The sequence below is a fragment of the Acanthaster planci genome, linkage group LG09 (genome assembly GCF_054643075.1).
Source record: "Acanthaster planci isolate LZ-2023a linkage group LG09, COTS_SCS, whole genome shotgun sequence".
Classification (NCBI taxonomy): Eukaryota; Metazoa; Echinodermata; class Asteroidea; order Valvatida; family Acanthasteridae; genus Acanthaster; species Acanthaster planci.
In genome coordinates, this window is record NC_141785.1 from 19813216 (window position 1) to 19832841 (window position 19626).

The window sequence follows — 19626 nt, forward strand, 5'->3', positions numbered from 1 at the left end:
ACATATATTCAATGTTGTCATTGTGAACACAAATTAAGATACACAAATGTACATTTGTCACAGATAAATATAAATATCGTTAATATTATCATTGTTATATAACATTCAGAAGAAAATGACAACATTTAGGTGTTAGGTTAAGCAAATGCTTTTGTACCCTTACCTATGGACAGACAGACAACGAGGAGGCAGTCAGAAAAAAAACATACAGACCAGGGACAAACAAAACATAGCATACGGCTGACAAGTGTGAGACAAGGGCAAGATGCTTGGTTAAAAGAGCACTTCACTTACGTATATTTCTCTGAAAATTGGGGGTTTTTTCTAAAGTTTTTCTGGGTAATTATGGATGATCCTACGGGGCCAGGATTCAGAATGCTGTCACTTATTCTCCTATTTTTCAGGAGTTCTTTTATGATGTCGCCCACAATGACTTGGCAAAGAAGACACTTGAAATAACTGTTTGGGACAAAGATATCGGCAAGCATAATGACTACATCGGTAAGAAGCTATGTTTGCCCGTTTTAAGCTTTTCTAGACTGTTGACCTGTCCTCATGAATGAAGATAAGCAGTGGGTGTGGAGTAAGTCAGTTCAGTATCCGCCTTGAGTTGAGAAGTGCACCCGCAAGTGGCAAAAGAACGACAGATGGTTGTAAGTTTTCCAAGTGGGGTCTTGCATGCGTCCTGCGTGTACGCAAAGACCATATATTAAGGATTAAGTTTGTTACACATACTCAGCGTGCTCCACTCCAAACGCACCATTGATCCCACTATAAATGTGAGCCTATGCGGTGAGTACTAAAAAATATGCCCTTTTTTGTTCCACTTGGAGCGGATTCCAACTGCGCATGCCCAAAATGAAGGCTGTGTGAGGTCATTCAGGACCAGCGGTACCTGTGCACTTTGACCTAATCAGCTTGGTCATCTGCCAACTCACACATGCTGAACATATTAATGCTCATTGCCTTTGTTCTCAAATGACCTTGGTTTTTGAAATACCAAACTGGCTCGTTTCCAAGATGTTATTGGTTGTTTGCTTAGTAGCAGTTTTTTTCCTGTATTCTGATTGGTGGATCTCATAAATTAGCATAGATGCACAATACAGCACATGTGTTTGGATATTTAACAGAGTTGATCTCATGTCGGAAGTTCACTGTGTGTCACAGTGTGCCAAGTTTAATAAGAAACTGTCAAAATGACCTGACCTGTCTCAGATTCAGATTCTGAAATTGAGGCAGTCTTCGGTCCGTTCCTCTGTCAAACGTTTTGTGCACTGAAGTGCTGATGCTGCATTTGCATTGTTGGTATAAGGCACAATACAGGCTGTTTGGAATACAGTGCGCCACCAAGAGGTTGCCACAGAAAGGCAATTTTTATATTGCATTGTGGGTAATGGTCGACAAATTCAATTGGCTGGCTGCATGCTGGAAACTTATTCCTGATGTTTGTTTTCAGGGAAAAAGATTTTAACATATATAATAAGGTAACATTTCTAATAAATCCTTTTTTCTTTCTCTTGCAAGGAATGGCCCAATCTATCAATAATTTCCCCAAGTTGTCTACTGACATACACTCAAGTGCAAATGGTGGCACAGTGGCCGTGCTTTTGTTGACTGTAAACTTGAAAAATGGCTTCTCAGCGGCAACCTCTATGGGTTGCACCGTTTTGTGAATCACCCAAATTGAATGGCCAGTTTAAGGGCCATTCTTTCGCTGAGTGCTCTCAGTCTGTTCATCGTGGGCAGGTATTTTGTGTACTGTACGTCTCAGTTATTCTTGGGAGCCTGAATGGCGTAGAACATTTCAGAATGACACACTTTGTAGTTTTCGTCTTGCATTTAGGAGCCATGTATTGCAATCCTCTCGCTGATTGCTTTTCGCCCTTCCCATTCCAGGGGGTATTCAGCTAGGCATCAACGCCAAAGGGGAACGTCTGCGGCATTGGTTTGAGACACTCAAGCACACAGACAGGAGGTTTGAGCGCTGGCATACACTGTCGGATGAAATCTTCGCCGGGGATGACTGAAGACAGAGTGGCCAGTAGTAGGCATGTGTGGAGGTTCTAGCGTAACGGTTCTTGGTTTGTGAAGTTTCAAATTCAAGATCTTTATTTGTAATGGAGGCAAGGTTTAAATACCAATCTGAACAGCTTTCATGGACACAATTTTAAGTTTAAATTGTACATTCAAAGAGCCTGCAGCTTCATGAATCAGTTACAAAAGGACAAAGCTTGTTGCTTAAAAATGTGCCGATGTGGTACACTTTCTGACGAGCAGTTTCCTAGTGGCTGGTTTGATTTGACAAAATGTTGTAGAACGGTTACAACAAGTTTTAACAGCTCACACAAAAGACTTGCAACTCTCACATTTTGCTGTTAATTTTCTAATATCCAAACATACATGAAATAATTCTAGCCAATAACCAAATCACACCCAGGATCAGCTGAAACCCTTATAAGACCATCACAAGACCACCACAAGACCATCACATGACCACCACAAGACCATCACAAGACCACCACAAGACCATCACATGACCACCACAAGACCATCACAAGACCACCACAAGACCATCACAAGACCATCACAAGACCATCACATGACCACCACAAGATTATCACAAGACCATCACAAGATTAACACAAGACCATCGCAAGATCAACACAAGACCATCACAAGATCAACACAAGACCATCACAAGATCAACACAAGACCATCACAAGACATCCAGTCAGAATTCAAGTCACAAGCTATGAACTTCCATAAAAACATTATATTCCTTTTTCATTATGGTTCTGGAGTGGGACCGACAGAAAGTCTTGTGTCCGGCCTTGTGGCTGGTCTTGCGTCCGGCATTGTGATGTGAAGCAGTGATGTCCACAGTGACGTTGAATAGACCATCCAAACCAGTCCACCAAAATGTATTGGCATGACCAATGTGAATATTCCAGGTGAATATTAACAACTGCATTTATTGCATCATTTCCATAAAGCACAGACTTCCTGTTGCAATATAGATTTTTTTTTAGGGTATCCAGCAGCTGTTGTGAAGTAGTTGAAGAACTAGGAGATGTGCAATTCCTCTTTCGTGAGAAAACTGTGGGTATCACATCTATTCTTGCAGAGGTTTTATTCTTGCTCTTGTCTTTTTTAATTGATATAAGCAATGCTAATTCATTAAGGAAAGTTGTAAATAATAAAAATTCTCTATATGAAGATTGAAGAATATCTTACTGCCGTGACTTTGTGGCTAAAATCATGTGATTAAATATCCTTGTAGTAAATGTTATCCGTGTCCTATGTACATGTATGTTATACTAGCAAAGTAGTCAAATATATGAATATATATTTATCTGTCAGATTGTAGATTTATATTTCCAGAAATTATACAAATATTCATCTATGTAAGATGCAGAAATCAAGAAACCAAGAAATCTAATTTTATTGTTGGCTAATATATATATATCACTAGTACAGAAAATCTTTTATAACAAATAACTGATTACATAATTTATTTTGAAGACAGAAATCAAAGATATTCAAATTTATTCCAAGAAAAATCAAGTGTAATATTTGTTTTATTGATTGATTGTATTCACCGTTTACTGGTAGCAATACTCAAAGAGCAGCAACTACAATTTAGTAATCCATTTGATTTATTAATTGGTGATTGATTGGTTTATTGATTGATTGAAGAGGCAGCTCCCGACACTTTACCAAAACAAGTGTAAATATGACTTTTGAAGTCTGCATGTTGGATGCAGCAAGGAGATGAATATTTTGCATCATTACCAAGCAGATCTCTTTTGTGAATGATACGCTGAAGAGAACCAGTGGACTCAACATTGCAGACAGTACGCTCTGTTATCGGGAGACTGCCTCATTTTCACATCATATTAAAAACTTACCAAGTATCAACTTGTTATGTGATCCATACTTGGATCAGAGTTTTTCAAAACTTCCTTTAGGTCGGAGGTACATGGCTACAAAGACTGGGAGCTCGTCAGAATACTTAAACATGTACATTGAAGTAATCAATTGTAGAGGTAATACTTTAGCGGACACTCAAATGCTAACAATATATCTGCCTTTGTACTACATAGATCACCCATTTATATTGCAATGGAGAGAAAAGGAAAAGTGAAAAAAGTTGGCATAGTTCATTACAAAGTCACAATTGCAAACATTTATTGTGGTGTGCTCACAATGAGCCAATCGGTCTGTCACAGTTTTTGCATTTTTACTTACACATTCTCGTGTGAAAAATCAGTCCTTGCCAATTTTAAGAAAGTTTTTTCCCTGTCTTGTGACGTATCGCACTGTGAATGACACAGTGCGGATACGTCTTGTATAAATAGAAGGGTTCGGAGCGAAATCGGGTAAACCAAAGCAGTTAATGTAGTTTGCATTTCATGTATTTATGACTTGCGAGGATTAACCCAGTTCTTGACTGTAGAGGGCACTGTGCACTTTTAGCGGCACAGCCTTAACCTTAGATTGTTAGAATTGTCCCTTGTTTTCTGGTTTTTGAGGTTGTTCAGGAATTGTTAGTTTCATAGCAAGAGGAGGGGGCTTTCATGTGTTGAAGTAGCTTTTTATACAATTAGGGTAACAAACACTGCGACTTTTCTCTTTCTGCATGATGAATGTTATTTAATTAAGAAAACTGACTTGAGTAATGATTATTTAGTGACAAATAGAGAAAGGGCAGAAGTCTAATGTATTTAAATATATTTGTAATCCACCTGATGCTAATTTTCCCGCACCGGTTGGTGTTATATTGAAGTGGATAGTGCAAAAATGTGCCCTCCTGTTTAGCTTACTGACAATATGCCAGTGACCTTTCATTGATTTGACCAAGAAGTATCACACAGGTTTCTGTGTATGTGATCATGCAGGATATAAAAAGGTTGTAGTTCAGAAAACTAATGGCCGTTTACTGGCAGGCAGAAATGCCATGCAGTGCTATTTAATGAAGTGTGAAAATACATAATTCTCTGTATCAGAAACCACCTCATAAAAATTGTTGCTTTACCACCAACACATTCCACCGCAACTAGATGGTGTTGAATCAAGTGTAAAATTGTAAAATAGTGCTGTTTTCACAGTATTTTATCAAATAATTGCCTACCAGATTTCTGAATCAAACAATTATGCTCCACCTTTATATACCATTTTAATTGGGGAATTCCCCCTCTAAAAAAGATGGCCCCTCCTAGTTTGAGGATATGGTCGTTGCTGTTATTACAAGACTCGTTACCAAATTAATGCAGAGAGGAAAAACGTAGGCATGCGAGTCCACCCCTGTAACTCCGAAACCAACTTGTCGCGATGTAATTACAAAGTACATAGAATATTTAAATCCTGTATAAATAACTCATAAGCTTTATGCTCAAGTTGAAATATTTTTGTAATGCAATAGCTGTATATTCCACCATGTAATGCATGGATGATTCAATGTCAAGGGGGAGATATAATACTGTGAGAAAAGGTGGTTGTTCAGGAGACCAAGTAGTGCAAAAGATGTGCAAAAGTTTTAACTGTAAATGTCTCGGTGTACGGCAGTTGAAGAAAGTGTAGTTTTCCTTGTTTGGGAACTCCGTTTTGAAAAATTCCTGGAAGAATCTGCTTGATTTTAGACCTGTGTTATATTCCAGTCCTTACATCAAACCAGAGGGCATGGACAATTTCTCTTTCAATATCAATGTGACGTCCTTTCACTTGCTGTTGTGTTCCAAAAGTGGAAGTTGGTAGTGTTTGAAGAGACAATCAACAAGGTGGCCTTTCCAGTATTGTGTGGGTGTAATTATGTGCATATATAATATGTAATTTGCATAAAAAGTGAGCAGGATAAGCACTTACGCTGAATGACTGACATTCTAGACCGACAGTAGGTTTTTTTTTTTGTAAACGAAGAAAGGGTTTAGAATAGGTACATTGTGTGCATTCAAAAGTGATTACATTTGACCCAGTCTAAGAATGGCTCATTGCTCAAGTTATTGTCGGGTCAAATTTGCGTCAAAACTTGCATGTTTGTATTAATATTTGGCACAAGAATAAGTTATTAGTGGTTGTTATGCCTAGTGAACATGTAGGGAATTGTATTTCTCCCTGTGATTGTATAAAGGTGCAGCGTTTCAACATGTCAGGATAAGAATTTCTGCTCAATGTATCTCGTCATGTAGTTCATGCTTATTTATTTAATCAAGGGTGTGAGAAGTCCGCTTTTTTTTAGCTGATTCAAGCTTCTTATTTGTTTAGATGTTGACCCTGAATTTCAGTTTTTTTGTACACCTGGTTTGAACAAAAAAAGTACAGGAACCTTCAACATTTCAGCTTTTTGCTAGCTATTTTCAGCTTTGATTTTTACTGGCCACTCACACCTGTTTAATGTTCTATGCTTTATTTTCCCTTAAGGCAGGAGAAATTTCACAATACTTAGTTTTATGGAAATACGTGTAATACGAATGAGAGACTGACGTTAGTGAACACTTAAAAACACTTGTAGGCTAAACTAGTCAAATTTTGGCAAGATCAACTAACCACATTGGTTTCAAAACAACTTCACACTAAAAGGAGTTTGTAATTTCCTTTCACACCTCCAAAAAGTTTCTGTGCTATTGAGGAAATCTGGAAAATATCCACAACATAAAAGGAAAACACTTACTTGCAAAAATGTCCAAAACCTCTACGGTATACATTACTTCATTAGAATATCTACAGGCGTAAAAATTGTTCAAAATTAAATTCACTTACATGAATTCTGCTACATGTATTGAAAAAATCCCGGGCCATGGGAGTCTGTCACAATTAGGGAGGACTGCCTCACGTGGTCAGATAAAAGAATCTGATTGGCGGCTTCCCGCCCGGTTGCTATGGGCCGCTCTATTAGTGCTGTAGGGTAGTTGGCATGGAGCCAATTACCTGCAAAGAGAAGATTTGGAAAGCCACACTCTTTTGGGAAGGTTACAGTCGGCCGATATTTTGCCAATCCCTTCTCGTAAGATGGGTAGGTTGCCGAACCGTCGACATGATACGCAAGAACTTTGAACCCCCTCTGGAAGATTTCCGGAAAGATCTCCCTCACGGTTGGGGCTATGAAGTTCCACAACTTGTCGTCCGCCACCTCCCCGTGTTCCCAGGCGAACATTAGGAATGCCAGGACAGATCCTCCGCTCTGATTGGCCCACTGGGCATAATCCTCCCTGATCTTGTGATACTGAGTGATGATAGTAATTGGTGGAAAGCTCGGGGTCTGAACGATGTCTGGGTTGTATTTGCTCTCAAGGCGTTTATCGAACCACACCGTCAGGACCTTAAAGGGCGGTGCCAGGGGCAACTTCATGAGGTGTTTTTCAAGGACCTTGCTCAGACGGTTGTGGGTGGATTTGTCCTTAGAATCATCAAGGAGCTTGAGAGAATTCCTGAGGATTGTTTTAGTGCTGTTGAGGCCTGCTGCTAAGATGACATGATCATAATGTTCCGATGGGTGTTTGGAGTCTGTAACAATTTTGCCCTTTTTATCAAATATGAGACTTTCAACAGCTGATTCCATTTCAATCCTGAAAAAAAAGCAAAAGCAAAAGAATCTGTGAAATTCTTTGAGAATCCGGGTTAAATTTAGAGTCAAATTTAGAACTGATTATTTAAAATGCGATATAAAGATTATTGGGGAGTAATTTTGACTTTTACTAGGCTATTGCAGCGAGGTAAAAATAAACACTGGGATTTTTAAAATACACTGTCTTGAGCAGAAAAATATTCTATTGGTGAAAAAAATAGAACATGTCTACTTGAAATCATTACCATTCTTTAATACAAAAAGAATTTAAACAAATCAGTTTCTTTGTTCCGTATTGGAAACTTTTTTTTATATTATAGATTTAAAAAGAAAATCATACTTGACACCCAGAGATCGTAGCTTGTCAGCCCATGGGTTGATGATAGCTGTTGCTTGGTTCATCTTAGCAATGTCTCGGTAATCAGCCTGAAAAAAAAAACTTCATTTCAATTTGAAAACTAATCGTTGGTCCTTGGCTTGATACAAAAATCAGCGTTGTATTTGAGGCTTTTTAACCACTTGCTGCCGAGTGGTTTGAAAAAAACAGTGCACATAATCAGGAGTTTTCCAAGATTTTCAGTTGTCAAAATTCTTCAAATATTCATCCTTTCAATTAATGGACGTTTACACCCACACGAATTACTGTCTGGTGGCCACTCTGGCCTGGTCTGACAGACAAAATCTACAGACGCCCAAGTATTTCAGCCAGGCTTGCAGCCTTGTAAAAAGAGCCCCGATTGTGCGGTGTTATATAACTTTCTTTTGTTCACGAACCTGGCACAGTGCGCTGCTGACCTTTTTTCAATAGGGGCCAGATTAGCGTGCAGCAGTGCTGTGAGGCTCATCGCTGCGGTGGTGGAGCGCTTTTGTCCCCGGTGGTAATCCGCTTGCTCTAAATGCCCCAAACCATGATATAATGTTGCAAAACAAGGCTGGATTATCTCTACTATTGAGAGTGTAAAAACGTTGGTATTGCCCGGCAGCCTGGTCTTTTGTTCTGAGTACGGTCTTTTGTTACAAGGCCCAGTTCCCTTTGTCCCATTTCGGGTTCCCCAGCTCCGTGTATAAAGCCTACGTGCTCGAAAACGGATCCCCGGGCAGCAAGTGGTTAACACCATTTTACCTCACAAGACCAACAAAAGACCTCCAGTCTGAATTCAAGCCTGCTTTTGACAAATCTTGACAGAATGAGCACAAATAGAAACAAACCACTTAGAGGCAGTGACAAAAATGGAGTTTAGAGTAAAAGACATCAACCATTTCTGAAACCAAATGGTTGAATACCAAGATGCTGGATGAGTCAATACCTGAGGGTTGCTGACGTAGAACATGTGAGAGAACAGGAACATCTCGGCAGCGCTGAATGTGGACTTGTCCTGGTAGCTTGCTTTCATGCCTGGCTCCAGGACGATGTCATAGAAACCTCGGTGGATGTCAAACATGTCCATGTACTCATCTACATGGCATTGCACGTGGAGGCAATGTGGACTTAAAATCAGTTACAAGTGCTCTACTCCATTCACGTAAAATCTGCCTATAGCAGGCTCTATCTCGTTTGCATATCGTGCCAACGCACATTCCTGACGGAGGGGGACGGGTGTAGGTGCGCTGAGGGATGGCAGGCAATGTCCTGGTTCAAATTCACCAAACACGTCAACATCAACACACAGCATTATGTTGAGTGTTGAAGTTGGGTAAATGTTTCTATCAAGGGCGGGGACTGATTGATGTAGGGGGTGGACAACATGGCAGGTATAAAGGACAGGGAAGCCTACCGAAGGAGATAGAGTCCCATCTCTTGAAGTTGGTGTCGTGGTTGTAGTTGATGAAATCCCAGGCGCAGCGCAGCCAGAGCAGGATCTCCAGGAGGTTGAGGTTGGGGCTACGGAAGATCATGCCTGGAAGATAGAGAGGCAGACATCAAAGTCAGCATTACTGGAAATTAATGAATTCATGAACTCTCTAGTCACTCAACCATCTCCTTTTATCCTGCTATAATCGATGCTTGGTTGATTCCTTACATTCTTGTCAGAATACTGTTTCCTTGACACGATGTCCTTGGGAAAGATTCTGCTAGAATTGAAATGTCAGGCCCACAAACTTTTTGATTTACTTTTAGATTTTAATCAACCACCAAAACGGTGTCTGTCCTCTTGCCCACTGTATCATCCCAACTCCCAGAATTCAAGTAGTGGAGAGAGCTGCAGACTGTGCAGGTCCGTGGTCTTCGACTAAAAGGGATCTTAGCAAGGGCAGTGGTGCTGCAAATGTCCCATATTCCCCACATGAACAAAACCATCACCAAGGCAAGTGTGAAGTTGTAATTGCTTGGTCCTGTGGACCTGCAGTCATTAAAACAAGGCCCTTTTTGTACAATTAGATTCTTTCCAACAAAGCCACTGAAATTCAATTTTAACAGGTTTCGTGGGATGCCAGCAGGAGCCTGGAAATATCACTTTCTTCCCTTGATGTTCCCTCCACCAACACTCTTCAGAATTGTACAGATCAGTGGCAAAGAGTCTAGTGGACATGATCCCCAAGGCATTCCCAGTGTCCCGTAGAGCTTCCAAACAACTGGAAAATGCAGCATTCCCCTCCTCGACACAGGATGCTAGTGTACATGTACTTTGGATCTCCATTGAAAAAAACAAGGAACCGTGTCAATAATAACGACGTTATAGGTTGGTAATGTGGTCAATTAGAGGGAACTCTAGGAAACTTATTATTCCTGGGCCAAGCTGCAAGACATATTTGCTCATGGCAGAAGTACCTTTAAAAGTAAAAAATAGAGTAAAATTATGCAAAAGCTTGCCAAGAGCTGACATACAAAGGCTGCTGACAAAGTCAACATGCCGTTGGCAGCTCTTTGAGTTTGGAGAAAAAGCTGACCTACCAGCAAGATTGAGTGGGAATATCCCATGACTGTACATTCGCTCAGGCTTGTAGTTCCTGTAGACCACATCATGGGCCTCCCACCGTCGGAAGTTGTCTTCAACTCCGAGTCGGCGGATCATGTCCCAGGCATTGTGGAAATTGTGGAACCAGGCTGAATGAGAATTACATATAATGAAACAGTTACTTGAAAAAATTGAAGCCAACGTCTGTCTGAACAAACCAGGGTAACTTGTTTGCACAGGCCAGCCTTCGAGCTGTTTAAACTGGTCAGGCATGCAACTTGGACTTTGACAAAAAAAACGAGGAAATTTCAATCTTCACCAGACTTTGTGCAGTGTTTTTCATATTTCAATGGCATGAGTGTGGAGTGAAAAACGAGAAAATTGGCTGATCCGAGGAAACCTTGCATGCCTGACTGGTTGAAAGGTTTGTGGTAACAATTTAATAGAGAGAAAAGGGAAAGACAGAAAGACTGAAGAGGAGGGGATCCAGGCCAGAGTATTTTATCTTGAGAAAAGATAAGGCGAAGTAAAATAAAAACATGTTTCTTGTCTGGATTTCTGAAAAAACGGAGGAAGGGGGCTTTTCTTTTAATTTTTTTCAAGACGGCCACCATTTTAAAATTTCCTGCAACCATTACTGTTTCCACTGTTCAAAGACATGTTAAAATGAAAGACAAGTTGGACAAAAGAACTGAACATATTTACAGTGTCATTTATTGTTGTACTGGTCTACAATGAACAGTTTAGATGCATTTGCTTTAACTTCCAAAATTCAAAATTTATTTTTGATGAGTAATTTTACAGATAAAATCAAGCACCAAATGTCAACTCTCAAAACCTACAAGAGTACACACTAAGCTATAAATAAAAATGTGTCTGTGTTTTTCCATAAACATACGAAGATCGATTAAAAATATTTGAGGCGTTTTTTTTTTCTTTACATTTAGTAGGTTTACTTTTGCAAGTCTATATTTTTTTCTACAACAAAGACTACCTTTTGGACTTGTGACATACAATGTATCCATCATCGTTTGACAAAGGTTTGTTGACTTGCGCTTTGATGAAACCAAACAAAACAAGATTCAGGCTTATGATGAGCACGAGTGACAGAAAACATCAGCCGCGCTTTTCTACGTCCCAATGCATCAATGAAAATGGGATTGGGAACCAGATTACGGCCGCGTGGGTGAATTCTTTAAACACGTGCTCGGCCCTGAGCTCAGGGCATTTTCGAAACGAGTGAATTAGGCTTAGTCGTCGGCTTTGCTGATTCCAGCCGTTTGATGCAGCATTTCAAACTGCATGCTAGGGTCTGATTGGAACCGAAAACCAAGCCTAACCCATTTGTCTTGAAAAGCACTTGAGTCCCACACCAGTCACAGTATCTGCAGACAGATTTCGGTGAATTTGCCCTGCTCTAGACTCTCACAAAGACGTGTTTTGCGATGGCGCCTCGATTTATGTGGTGTACAAAGTGACTGCCAGAGTCTATCCTGAAAACCTAGACTCACTTATTTCGCGAGAATTTATTTTCTGATGAATTTGTGGACTTTTTCTGTGTTATTTTGCTTTTATTTTTTTCAAAAATAAAAAATTAGAAAAAATCCAGGCAGCCTCCAAAAAGGAAGAGGGCGGGGATGAGAAACATGATTTTTTTTTTCTTCCCCTAACAGTGGAAGCTGCTGGGAAGGCTCCTCCAACACTTTTGCTGTTACTGTTGTGGTTAAAAGGAGGTCATCCATCAAGCAAAATGCTAAACGATCTACTACAAAGGATTTGAAAACAAGGAAATTGAAGACATTAACCTTGCATTCCTCTGTCAACGATGAACGTCTGACCAAGTTTCTGTACTGGCTTGGATTGTAGGTAGACCCCACCCAAGGCACTATCCGCTTCATGCAACGTCACCTGGTACCCGCGCTCTGCCAGGTCCAAAGCTGCAGACATTCCAGCAAGGCCCCCACCTATCATTTGAAAAATAAGCACTCAGTTTAGCAATAAAAAATGAAAACTAACTGATAAGCACAAATGGTGTGGGAAGTGCTGAGCCAGTGTGACCAATTCCTGTCTGAATGTACAGTCTTTGTGCATGCACCATATGCGTACATGACCCTGGTTAAAACCTCTGTCTGTCTGTCTGTCTGTCTGTCTGTCTGTCTGTCTGTCTGTCTGTCTGTCTGTCTGTCTGTCTGTCTGTCTAAGCAGATAGAAGGCACGGAAAATGGAACAGAAACATTGACTCTCCATTTCTGAACCAGAAAACTTCTTTTTTCTTTCCTATTCCCTGTAATTCTTACCAAACATGCCACAACCACCTGACACTTTAGGGAGATTTCCTGGAGTGTCTTTATCTGCAGGTTGCTAAATGAAAACAGGCACTGGTTTTTTTAATTTTAAAGTTTGTGGGAAAAAGGAGAGCCCATTCAGATATGAATTAAAGGACTTACACCTTGTGGGACTGATTTGCATCATGATAAATTATAAAAATTCATTTTTAAGCTGGCATGTGCAGCAGAAGAGTTAATACACGACTTCTTTTTGGAAAATATCCAGGTTTACTACAATACGACAATGAAGAAAAAAATGTTATCTTACAAAGTAAAATACTGTCATGATATTTGGATTTTAAAAGTGACAGAGTGACTGAAGTACACTATGCTCCATACTAATTCGTAGCCAATCAGAGAAACCTGTCTGTGTTTGTTGGAAAGGTTTCACTTCTGAACACTAAGCTGCAACAGTAGCACTTGTCTGTATAGTAAAAAAGTAAAACAGACAGTTGAAGCGTTTTGTGAAAATTATGATCTGAAAAAAATCTCAACGACTTTGAGGTGCACAATATATTTGGCATTCAGGTAACGAAATTGCTAGTCTCCTCAGTAAAACGGACAAATTCTGGGTAATTGCAGTTGTGTCACTGTAATTACACAGATAAGTCAACAAAATGACTTTAGCCCAAAAAAATAGGATAGTTCTTCCCCTTTACGAATCGTTTTCGATAGATTGGAGGCTACAAATGTACCAAGTTCTTCAGCCAGTCAATTTGAATCAAATCAAAGATTTCCTTAACCCTAATCCCCAAGCACTAGAAAGCATACTGAACCTCACAAAATCCAACAGGTTCATGTACTTGTCTATGTACTTGTACATGCAGGTGACTGTACCAAACCTGATAAACTCCAACAGAATGAGGTCGTTGGAGTTTGAGTGATATGGTATGGATGGGTCTATGCAGTATAGGATGACTTGCACTGAACAGTACCAAACCTGACAAAATCAAGCATAGTCCAACAATTGGTACAGCAAGCCAGACACTGCACACAGTGACCTGTGTGTGTCCCAACTCACACAGAATCCAACACCATCTCCCTGGGCCTTTCATCCCAAGTCTCACAAAATTTAACAAGTTCATCATGTACGGTACCAAACCTGCCAAAACCTCACAAAACCTGCTGTTGGAGTATGGCAGGTTTGGCGTAGTTTGAATCAAACACTTCTTCCAAATGTAAAACTAGTCTTTGTTAAATCTCTTAAATGCCTCTCACTGAAAGAACCCCTGTAACCGACTAGGAATAATAATGGCATGGGCGTGGCATGGGTGGGGCCAATGGTGACGAACCGCCCCAACAGGACCCCATTTCACCACTGTCTCAAGTATGGATTTTTACACTTGCAATCAAATTCTGCTTACAGCTCTAGCACAAAAGTTACACGCTAAGCAAAGCACAAAATCCTTAGGTGTGGGATTTACACAAGTGAACAACCCAAACTTACTTGCTTATGTGAAATAGGCCTATGCAAACCAAACTGTCTATTAAGTACAGTGCTATAGGTGGAAATTTTTTGCTAACCATGAGTAGAGCAATGAAATTAGACCCAGGACTCAAGTTGATGAAGCTGCTCAGGAGAAAATCTTGCTCAACAAAATATGCCATGAGTGCAAGACAGCAGAAGATTCGTCACAGACCAACTCATATACCACAACTTGTTGGCTGGTAAACTATTTTTGCTGAGCAAATATTTCCTGTGCTTATCAAAAGTTCTGAGCTAGGCAATACTGTGAGATTGTTGTTGTAAGTGCTTACCAATAATGAGAACTTTCTTGACAACACCCTCTCTGAGACGTTCAGGATCATCAGGGTTAGCAGGTGGAATTGTTCTAGGAGATTTTGGAATGCCTACCAGCACAGTTACAATGACTGCAACTACAAGCAAGCAAAAGGGAAAATATACGACTGAATGACCTCTGACACTTAGTTGAGTAGTGCAAAATAAATATATGCATCTTTGTAGTTCAACAACATTTGCAACAAAGGCCTTACACTTTTAAGGCTTAATCATGATAACATTTTCCTAGCATAATTTATGCATAAAGTAATGGCATAAAATTTAAAAAAAAATTAGCTTTCAAACAAACAGAATCTCAAAGCTTAAATTTCCATGTAAAATACTGTTTTGTCTAACTTATCTTTGTATAGCGTGTCATTACCACATATGTAACTCCTTCATCAACGGTGTCAATACATAAATAAATGTTGATTTGAATTGAATTGAAAAGCTCTTATCAAAGTTTGATAATCAAACTGACGAGACTATAGAGAAACAAAAGATAGATGAAGAACATTACAGAATATAACAAAGACATGATGGATACTTGCAGGTATTTGAAACAAGGGGAATTTAATTTATATCAAGGGTAAATACTGTTTCCTGTCTTATGTTTATCTTTCTGCTAGTACCAGTAATTATAATGCACCTTACGGCAAAGTCAGAGAAATTATCAATGGAATAAGCCATCAGTGTATTGCCAACATTTGTTTGGGGGGGGGGATTTCAAAATCTTTTCTTAGTCTCATTGTGGTTGCTTTTGGGCCCTTTTCTATACATTCAATGTGAGGCCATAGAATACTGCTGTTTTTTTCTGAGCTGCAATTATCAAAACAGGGTAAAAGTCAAGTACATGTCGTTCCTTGAGGCCACTTATCATGACATCTAGCACTAAGAGAACAGGTGCATCTGATACAAAAGCCTTCCAGGAGATGTTTTATTGATTCCAAATGATATGAAATAATTGATAAGCTACATACACTGACTGGTAGTCTCTCCATTACAATATAACTTATAAGAATCTGTGTTCTGTAAACAGCCATTGGTTATTTTCCAGAAAATCCTAATTTAATTTGCTCCAAAGTTAATCATCATGAGTTGAATGCAGCTGTCTGGTAGTTTTGGTCACGCCGCACTGAATCATGAGTTAGTCATCTTTAACTGCATTCAGTGAACAAGTTCCTGCTTTTCTGATGTAAAAAAAGACAACATTTTGAAGATGAAAGTAACCACAGTGAAAGAAACACTGAGTCAGGCAGAACACTGAGGCTAAATGATTAACGTCTCATTCCCTGATTTTTTTTTCCTTCTTGACACACTGAAGGTAATTGAATAATTTATCAAGAATCTCATGAGTTCTGTAAGGACCCAGGAAAGCAACCAACAACAAGATTGGGAAAAACAGATGAACTACATGTACATACAATACCACTTTACAAGGCCAGTGGCTTACACAAGAGATTAATGAGGTTATCAACAGGTGAAATAGCAGCCTTGAAAGGCATTACATACCCACTCAGACATGCTGAACATTTAAAAAACCAGAGTTTGATATTTCTCAAGCTTTTAACTACATATTTATCAGTTTATGAGGGAAGTTCTCACCAAAAACAATGCCGATTACTGTCTTGAATCCCATGTTGTCATGTACCCTCTTGCCCTTGCTCTATGCTTACACTTAGCTCTCAGGCTGGATGTTGATGACTGCCCACACACAAAGGCTCACACAAAGAGACAGGTGTTAGGGCGAACTGGGAACTGCATACTACAAGAAACCAGAGTCAAAGGTCATTACCAGTGTACATTTGCTGCCACTCAACATCTCCAAGGGCCTGCTGTAAATTGACACTGTTACCAAGGCTTGGACTGCAATCCAAGGTCTATGTGGGTGACTTAATTGAATGGCACTTTTTTTGGTGCATGTACTGAAGTTTCCTAAACTGTTTTCATTTGAAATGACCAGATTCTGGAAAATTTTGTCCTTGGGAGGGGAACAACAAATATATATAGTGGAAGATTATGATGGAGATAGGAGATTGAACAAGTTGGGCTGTATAACAGTTTTTGATGTCATATTCAGCACACAGAGTTGTGAGAAAAGAGTGAAGATGGGCCTGTCTTACGTCATCATTCAATAACCACGATGGGACAAATGGAAAACTCTTATGAGATAAGAATTCCAATTTCCAAGTGACCGATCGAGGATGTAGCACATTAAGTCACACCTCTTGATGTAGATTTTACAATATTCACTCATGATTGAACACTGAGAAGATTCTTTCTACAAGAAGACCGCACCGAACAACTTGTACACTGAACGCTCTAATTCTAAAATTAGACGGTGATTCAACATTATGCCCCTTACATTCACATCCGTTAATCTTATCTAAATATTTATAAACAACTTGGAGAGAAACACTAATTGCAGAGATTTTTATTTACATGAACAGAGGAAGAAATATTGCACGGGCATATACATTTACATGCATGACAACCTTACAGATCGGATTCTTGCATGAGAAGCCACGGAAGTCGAGCTGAACTGAACCACCAATGTCAACTGCAACACCTACCAAGCAACAGCGACACACAAAAGACGTTTCTTTTTTTGTTCTTCAGACAGGACAAAGAAGACTTATGTCAGAAGATTTGACCGACTAGACACATATTACATGTACATGTATGTAACAATGAATTCCCTGTCAGGCTGTCACAACCATGCCCGACTCCATGGACGAGCCAAGGCCTATTTTTACGCACACACGGGTCTCAAATTGCCGGGAGGGCACAGAACACGAGAACACTTACCTCAGCCACGTGCGAGAAGCTTGAAGAGACACGAGGTTCACACACTGATCAACTCACCCAGTCTGTCTGGCAGTTAAAATGGTTCGAATCAGGGAATCAGCAACTTCAACGAGCGTAGATGCAACCACGTGGCTAACCACACTTGAATGAAACCTGTGTTAACCTTTCCTGGTAGTCAGGGTTTTATGCGGCTACGGTTCTCGGCTCCGCCGTGTCAACAAGGTCAACAACACAATGAGAGCCTTTCTGTTAGATAACCTCCACTCAACAGTGAAAGGTCTGGAAATATTCAGGTGAATGAGTAACCTTAGCGGTAAAGGTTGCCTTTTTATTTACATTTGTGCGACAGAATTACGTTCATAATCAGCAGATACGCAAGAGGGGGAGGAACGTTGCCATGGTAACCGGCATTAATTTTTCCCATTGTTAGTTTTCGGCTTGTTCGTTTGACTTTTCTGAAAGACAGATTGTCCAATTATTTGCGAAAAAATCTCTAATAATAATCTTCGACGGCAGCCAAAAACATTGGGGACATTGACAACAAAAGCAGCAACAAGGAATGTTAACTTAAAATTTCACATTCAGTCCTGTCTTAGCACCGTTGTACCTTGCTCTGCACATTGTCGACTAAAAGGAACGTTTGGGTGGCGGCATTAATAGGCCCTACAGGCCTACTTTTGGCATGCATGGTCCTTTTTTGTTGGTCCCTTGGCTGTACTTGCAATAGTGAAGAGTATACAACTTCGAGGCCTACATCGATTTTGCATTCACTAGCAATTGATGTATGTAGCTGGTGTGATTCACGAATATACCCCTTCTCTGATAAGAAAACAAGATAAGCGCAACATATACCAAATTTAGTTTTCTGAAAAGCATCCATCAATGATGAAGTCAACGATAAATTTCACCTAAAACCAAACAACGCAAAACAAAAACAAAAAACGCCCGTTTTGAAAAACAGCGCAGGCCAAAATGAATCGTTAATTCGGCACTTGCAGGAGACACTGTTTAGGTTTCAGAGTGCTCATAGGGGTTTTAACTAGCAAGCACTTGAGTGACTTCTGCAGCGACTTCGGCCTGACTTGACCGGAAGTGACTAGATACTAACCCGTGAAACCTGGTCTGCTATTTTTCTCAAGACTCTTAGAGGGTTCATGCTTGGACTCTGTTTTTGCATCAATTGAAAAAGGAAATCCCAAACACAATGATAAAATTGGAAAATGAATAGCACAAATGGGTCGGATTCGAACCAAGAACTATGGATCTGTAGTTCAAATCACTACCAACTAAGCTATCGAAGCGACGTAATGGATTCCGTTTTTGAAATGTCTCAAATGGTGTATTGCATTGTCCCCTCTTCATGAATCATTGGTCCCCCAGCTACTGAAAAAAAGTAGCGCACCAGGTTTCACGGGCTAGTATTAAGTCGCTTCCGACTTGACCGTACTTGTATTATAGCGCCCTCTCTGGAGACGTCGCTGGTTGCCAGGGGTATGAGATGTTAACTTTTCGTTCGATTTTTCTCACCGACCCTTTTTAAAGGGAATAACGAGGCAAGGATTACTTTGACAATTGAGGAGGGGAAGGCTGTATTACTCGTGCTCGCTTAATAATGGATAAACATCAGTTTCGGTCGTGCGCTGATCCGTAGACGGTGCTCCTGTGTTATTTCGATGATTTACCCAAGATTTACAATATGTAAAGGCAGGAGTCTGCAAGGATAATATATCTAATGACTCAAGCTAATGGAATTGGGAAAGACATTCGCGATAGAATTTAATAGGTGGTAAGACTATGCGTAGTTCGTGTGCTTGGAGCTCAGAAGTTACTCTTTCGCAGCGAAATTTAGTAGCGATACGTATCTTGACAATTATAATGTAGCCGTTTATTTACCGGATTGTTCGACGGTTCCTATGCAACAGCATGTCTCAGTGCAGGGTTCATTTGTTCTGAATGGCATTTCTGGAGAATTGTGGAAACGACTTCATGCCAAAAGTGTGAATATCACGAATTATTATTCAAATCGCAACACTGAAGGCTGTTCGTGTCTGTGCCAAACATTGGTGATACGATCGCTGGCGCGTTGTACGGCGCTTACTCGGCTATAACTGTATGCTAATGCAATAATGGTGCCGTGTGGTGCGGTGAGCACAGCCGTAACGTATGGAAGCAGTCGGTTCTCCAGAGTGGCCGCCTGGGGAGAGATTGGAGGCTTTTTCCGAAGAGAATGATGACGCAGCGACAGATGGATCC

At 40.1% G+C, this 19626-nt stretch overlaps 2 protein-coding genes across 9 annotated transcripts in view; one reads left to right on the top strand and one right to left on the bottom strand.

Moving 5' to 3' along the window:
- LOC110976599 (rabphilin-3A-like) overlaps nt 1-6172 on the top strand; it is a 48876-nt gene extending 42704 nt beyond the window's left edge. For 4 of the 5 annotated variants that reach the window (XM_022230020.2, XM_087140638.1, XM_022230023.2 and 1 more), the window contains 2 exons: nt 405-501; nt 1897-6172. In XM_022230020.2, the coding sequence (XP_022085712.1) occupies nt 405-501; nt 1897-2027 (228 nt within the window). In that variant the 3' untranslated portion in view covers nt 2028-6172. The remainder of the gene's footprint in view (nt 1-404; nt 502-1896) is intronic. The other variant, XR_015426295.1, reaches the window with a different exon arrangement.
- On the bottom strand, nt 4229-17852 carry LOC110976645 (uncharacterized). 4 transcript variants are annotated; one of them, XM_087140639.1, is made up of 10 exons: nt 17374-17852; nt 17066-17134; nt 16171-16330; nt 14544-14663; nt 12264-12422; nt 10455-10607; nt 9337-9459; nt 8869-9017; nt 7902-7987; nt 4229-7562 (listed from the first exon to the last, which is right to left on the bottom strand). In XM_087140639.1, the coding sequence occupies exons 3-10, from the start codon at nt 16202-16204 to the stop codon at nt 6767-6769; spliced, it is 1620 nt and encodes a 539-aa protein (XP_086996765.1). In that variant the 5' UTR covers nt 16205-16330; nt 17066-17134; nt 17374-17852; the 3' UTR covers nt 4229-6766. The 4 variants fall into 4 exon arrangements, with proteins under 4 accessions (XP_086996765.1, XP_086996766.1, XP_022085794.1 ...); XM_087140640.1 differs by having other exon boundaries at nt 17061-17134; XM_022230102.2 differs by lacking the exon at nt 17066-17134 and having other exon boundaries at nt 17374-17851.
- Between the last annotated feature and the right edge of the window lie 1774 nt (nt 17853-19626).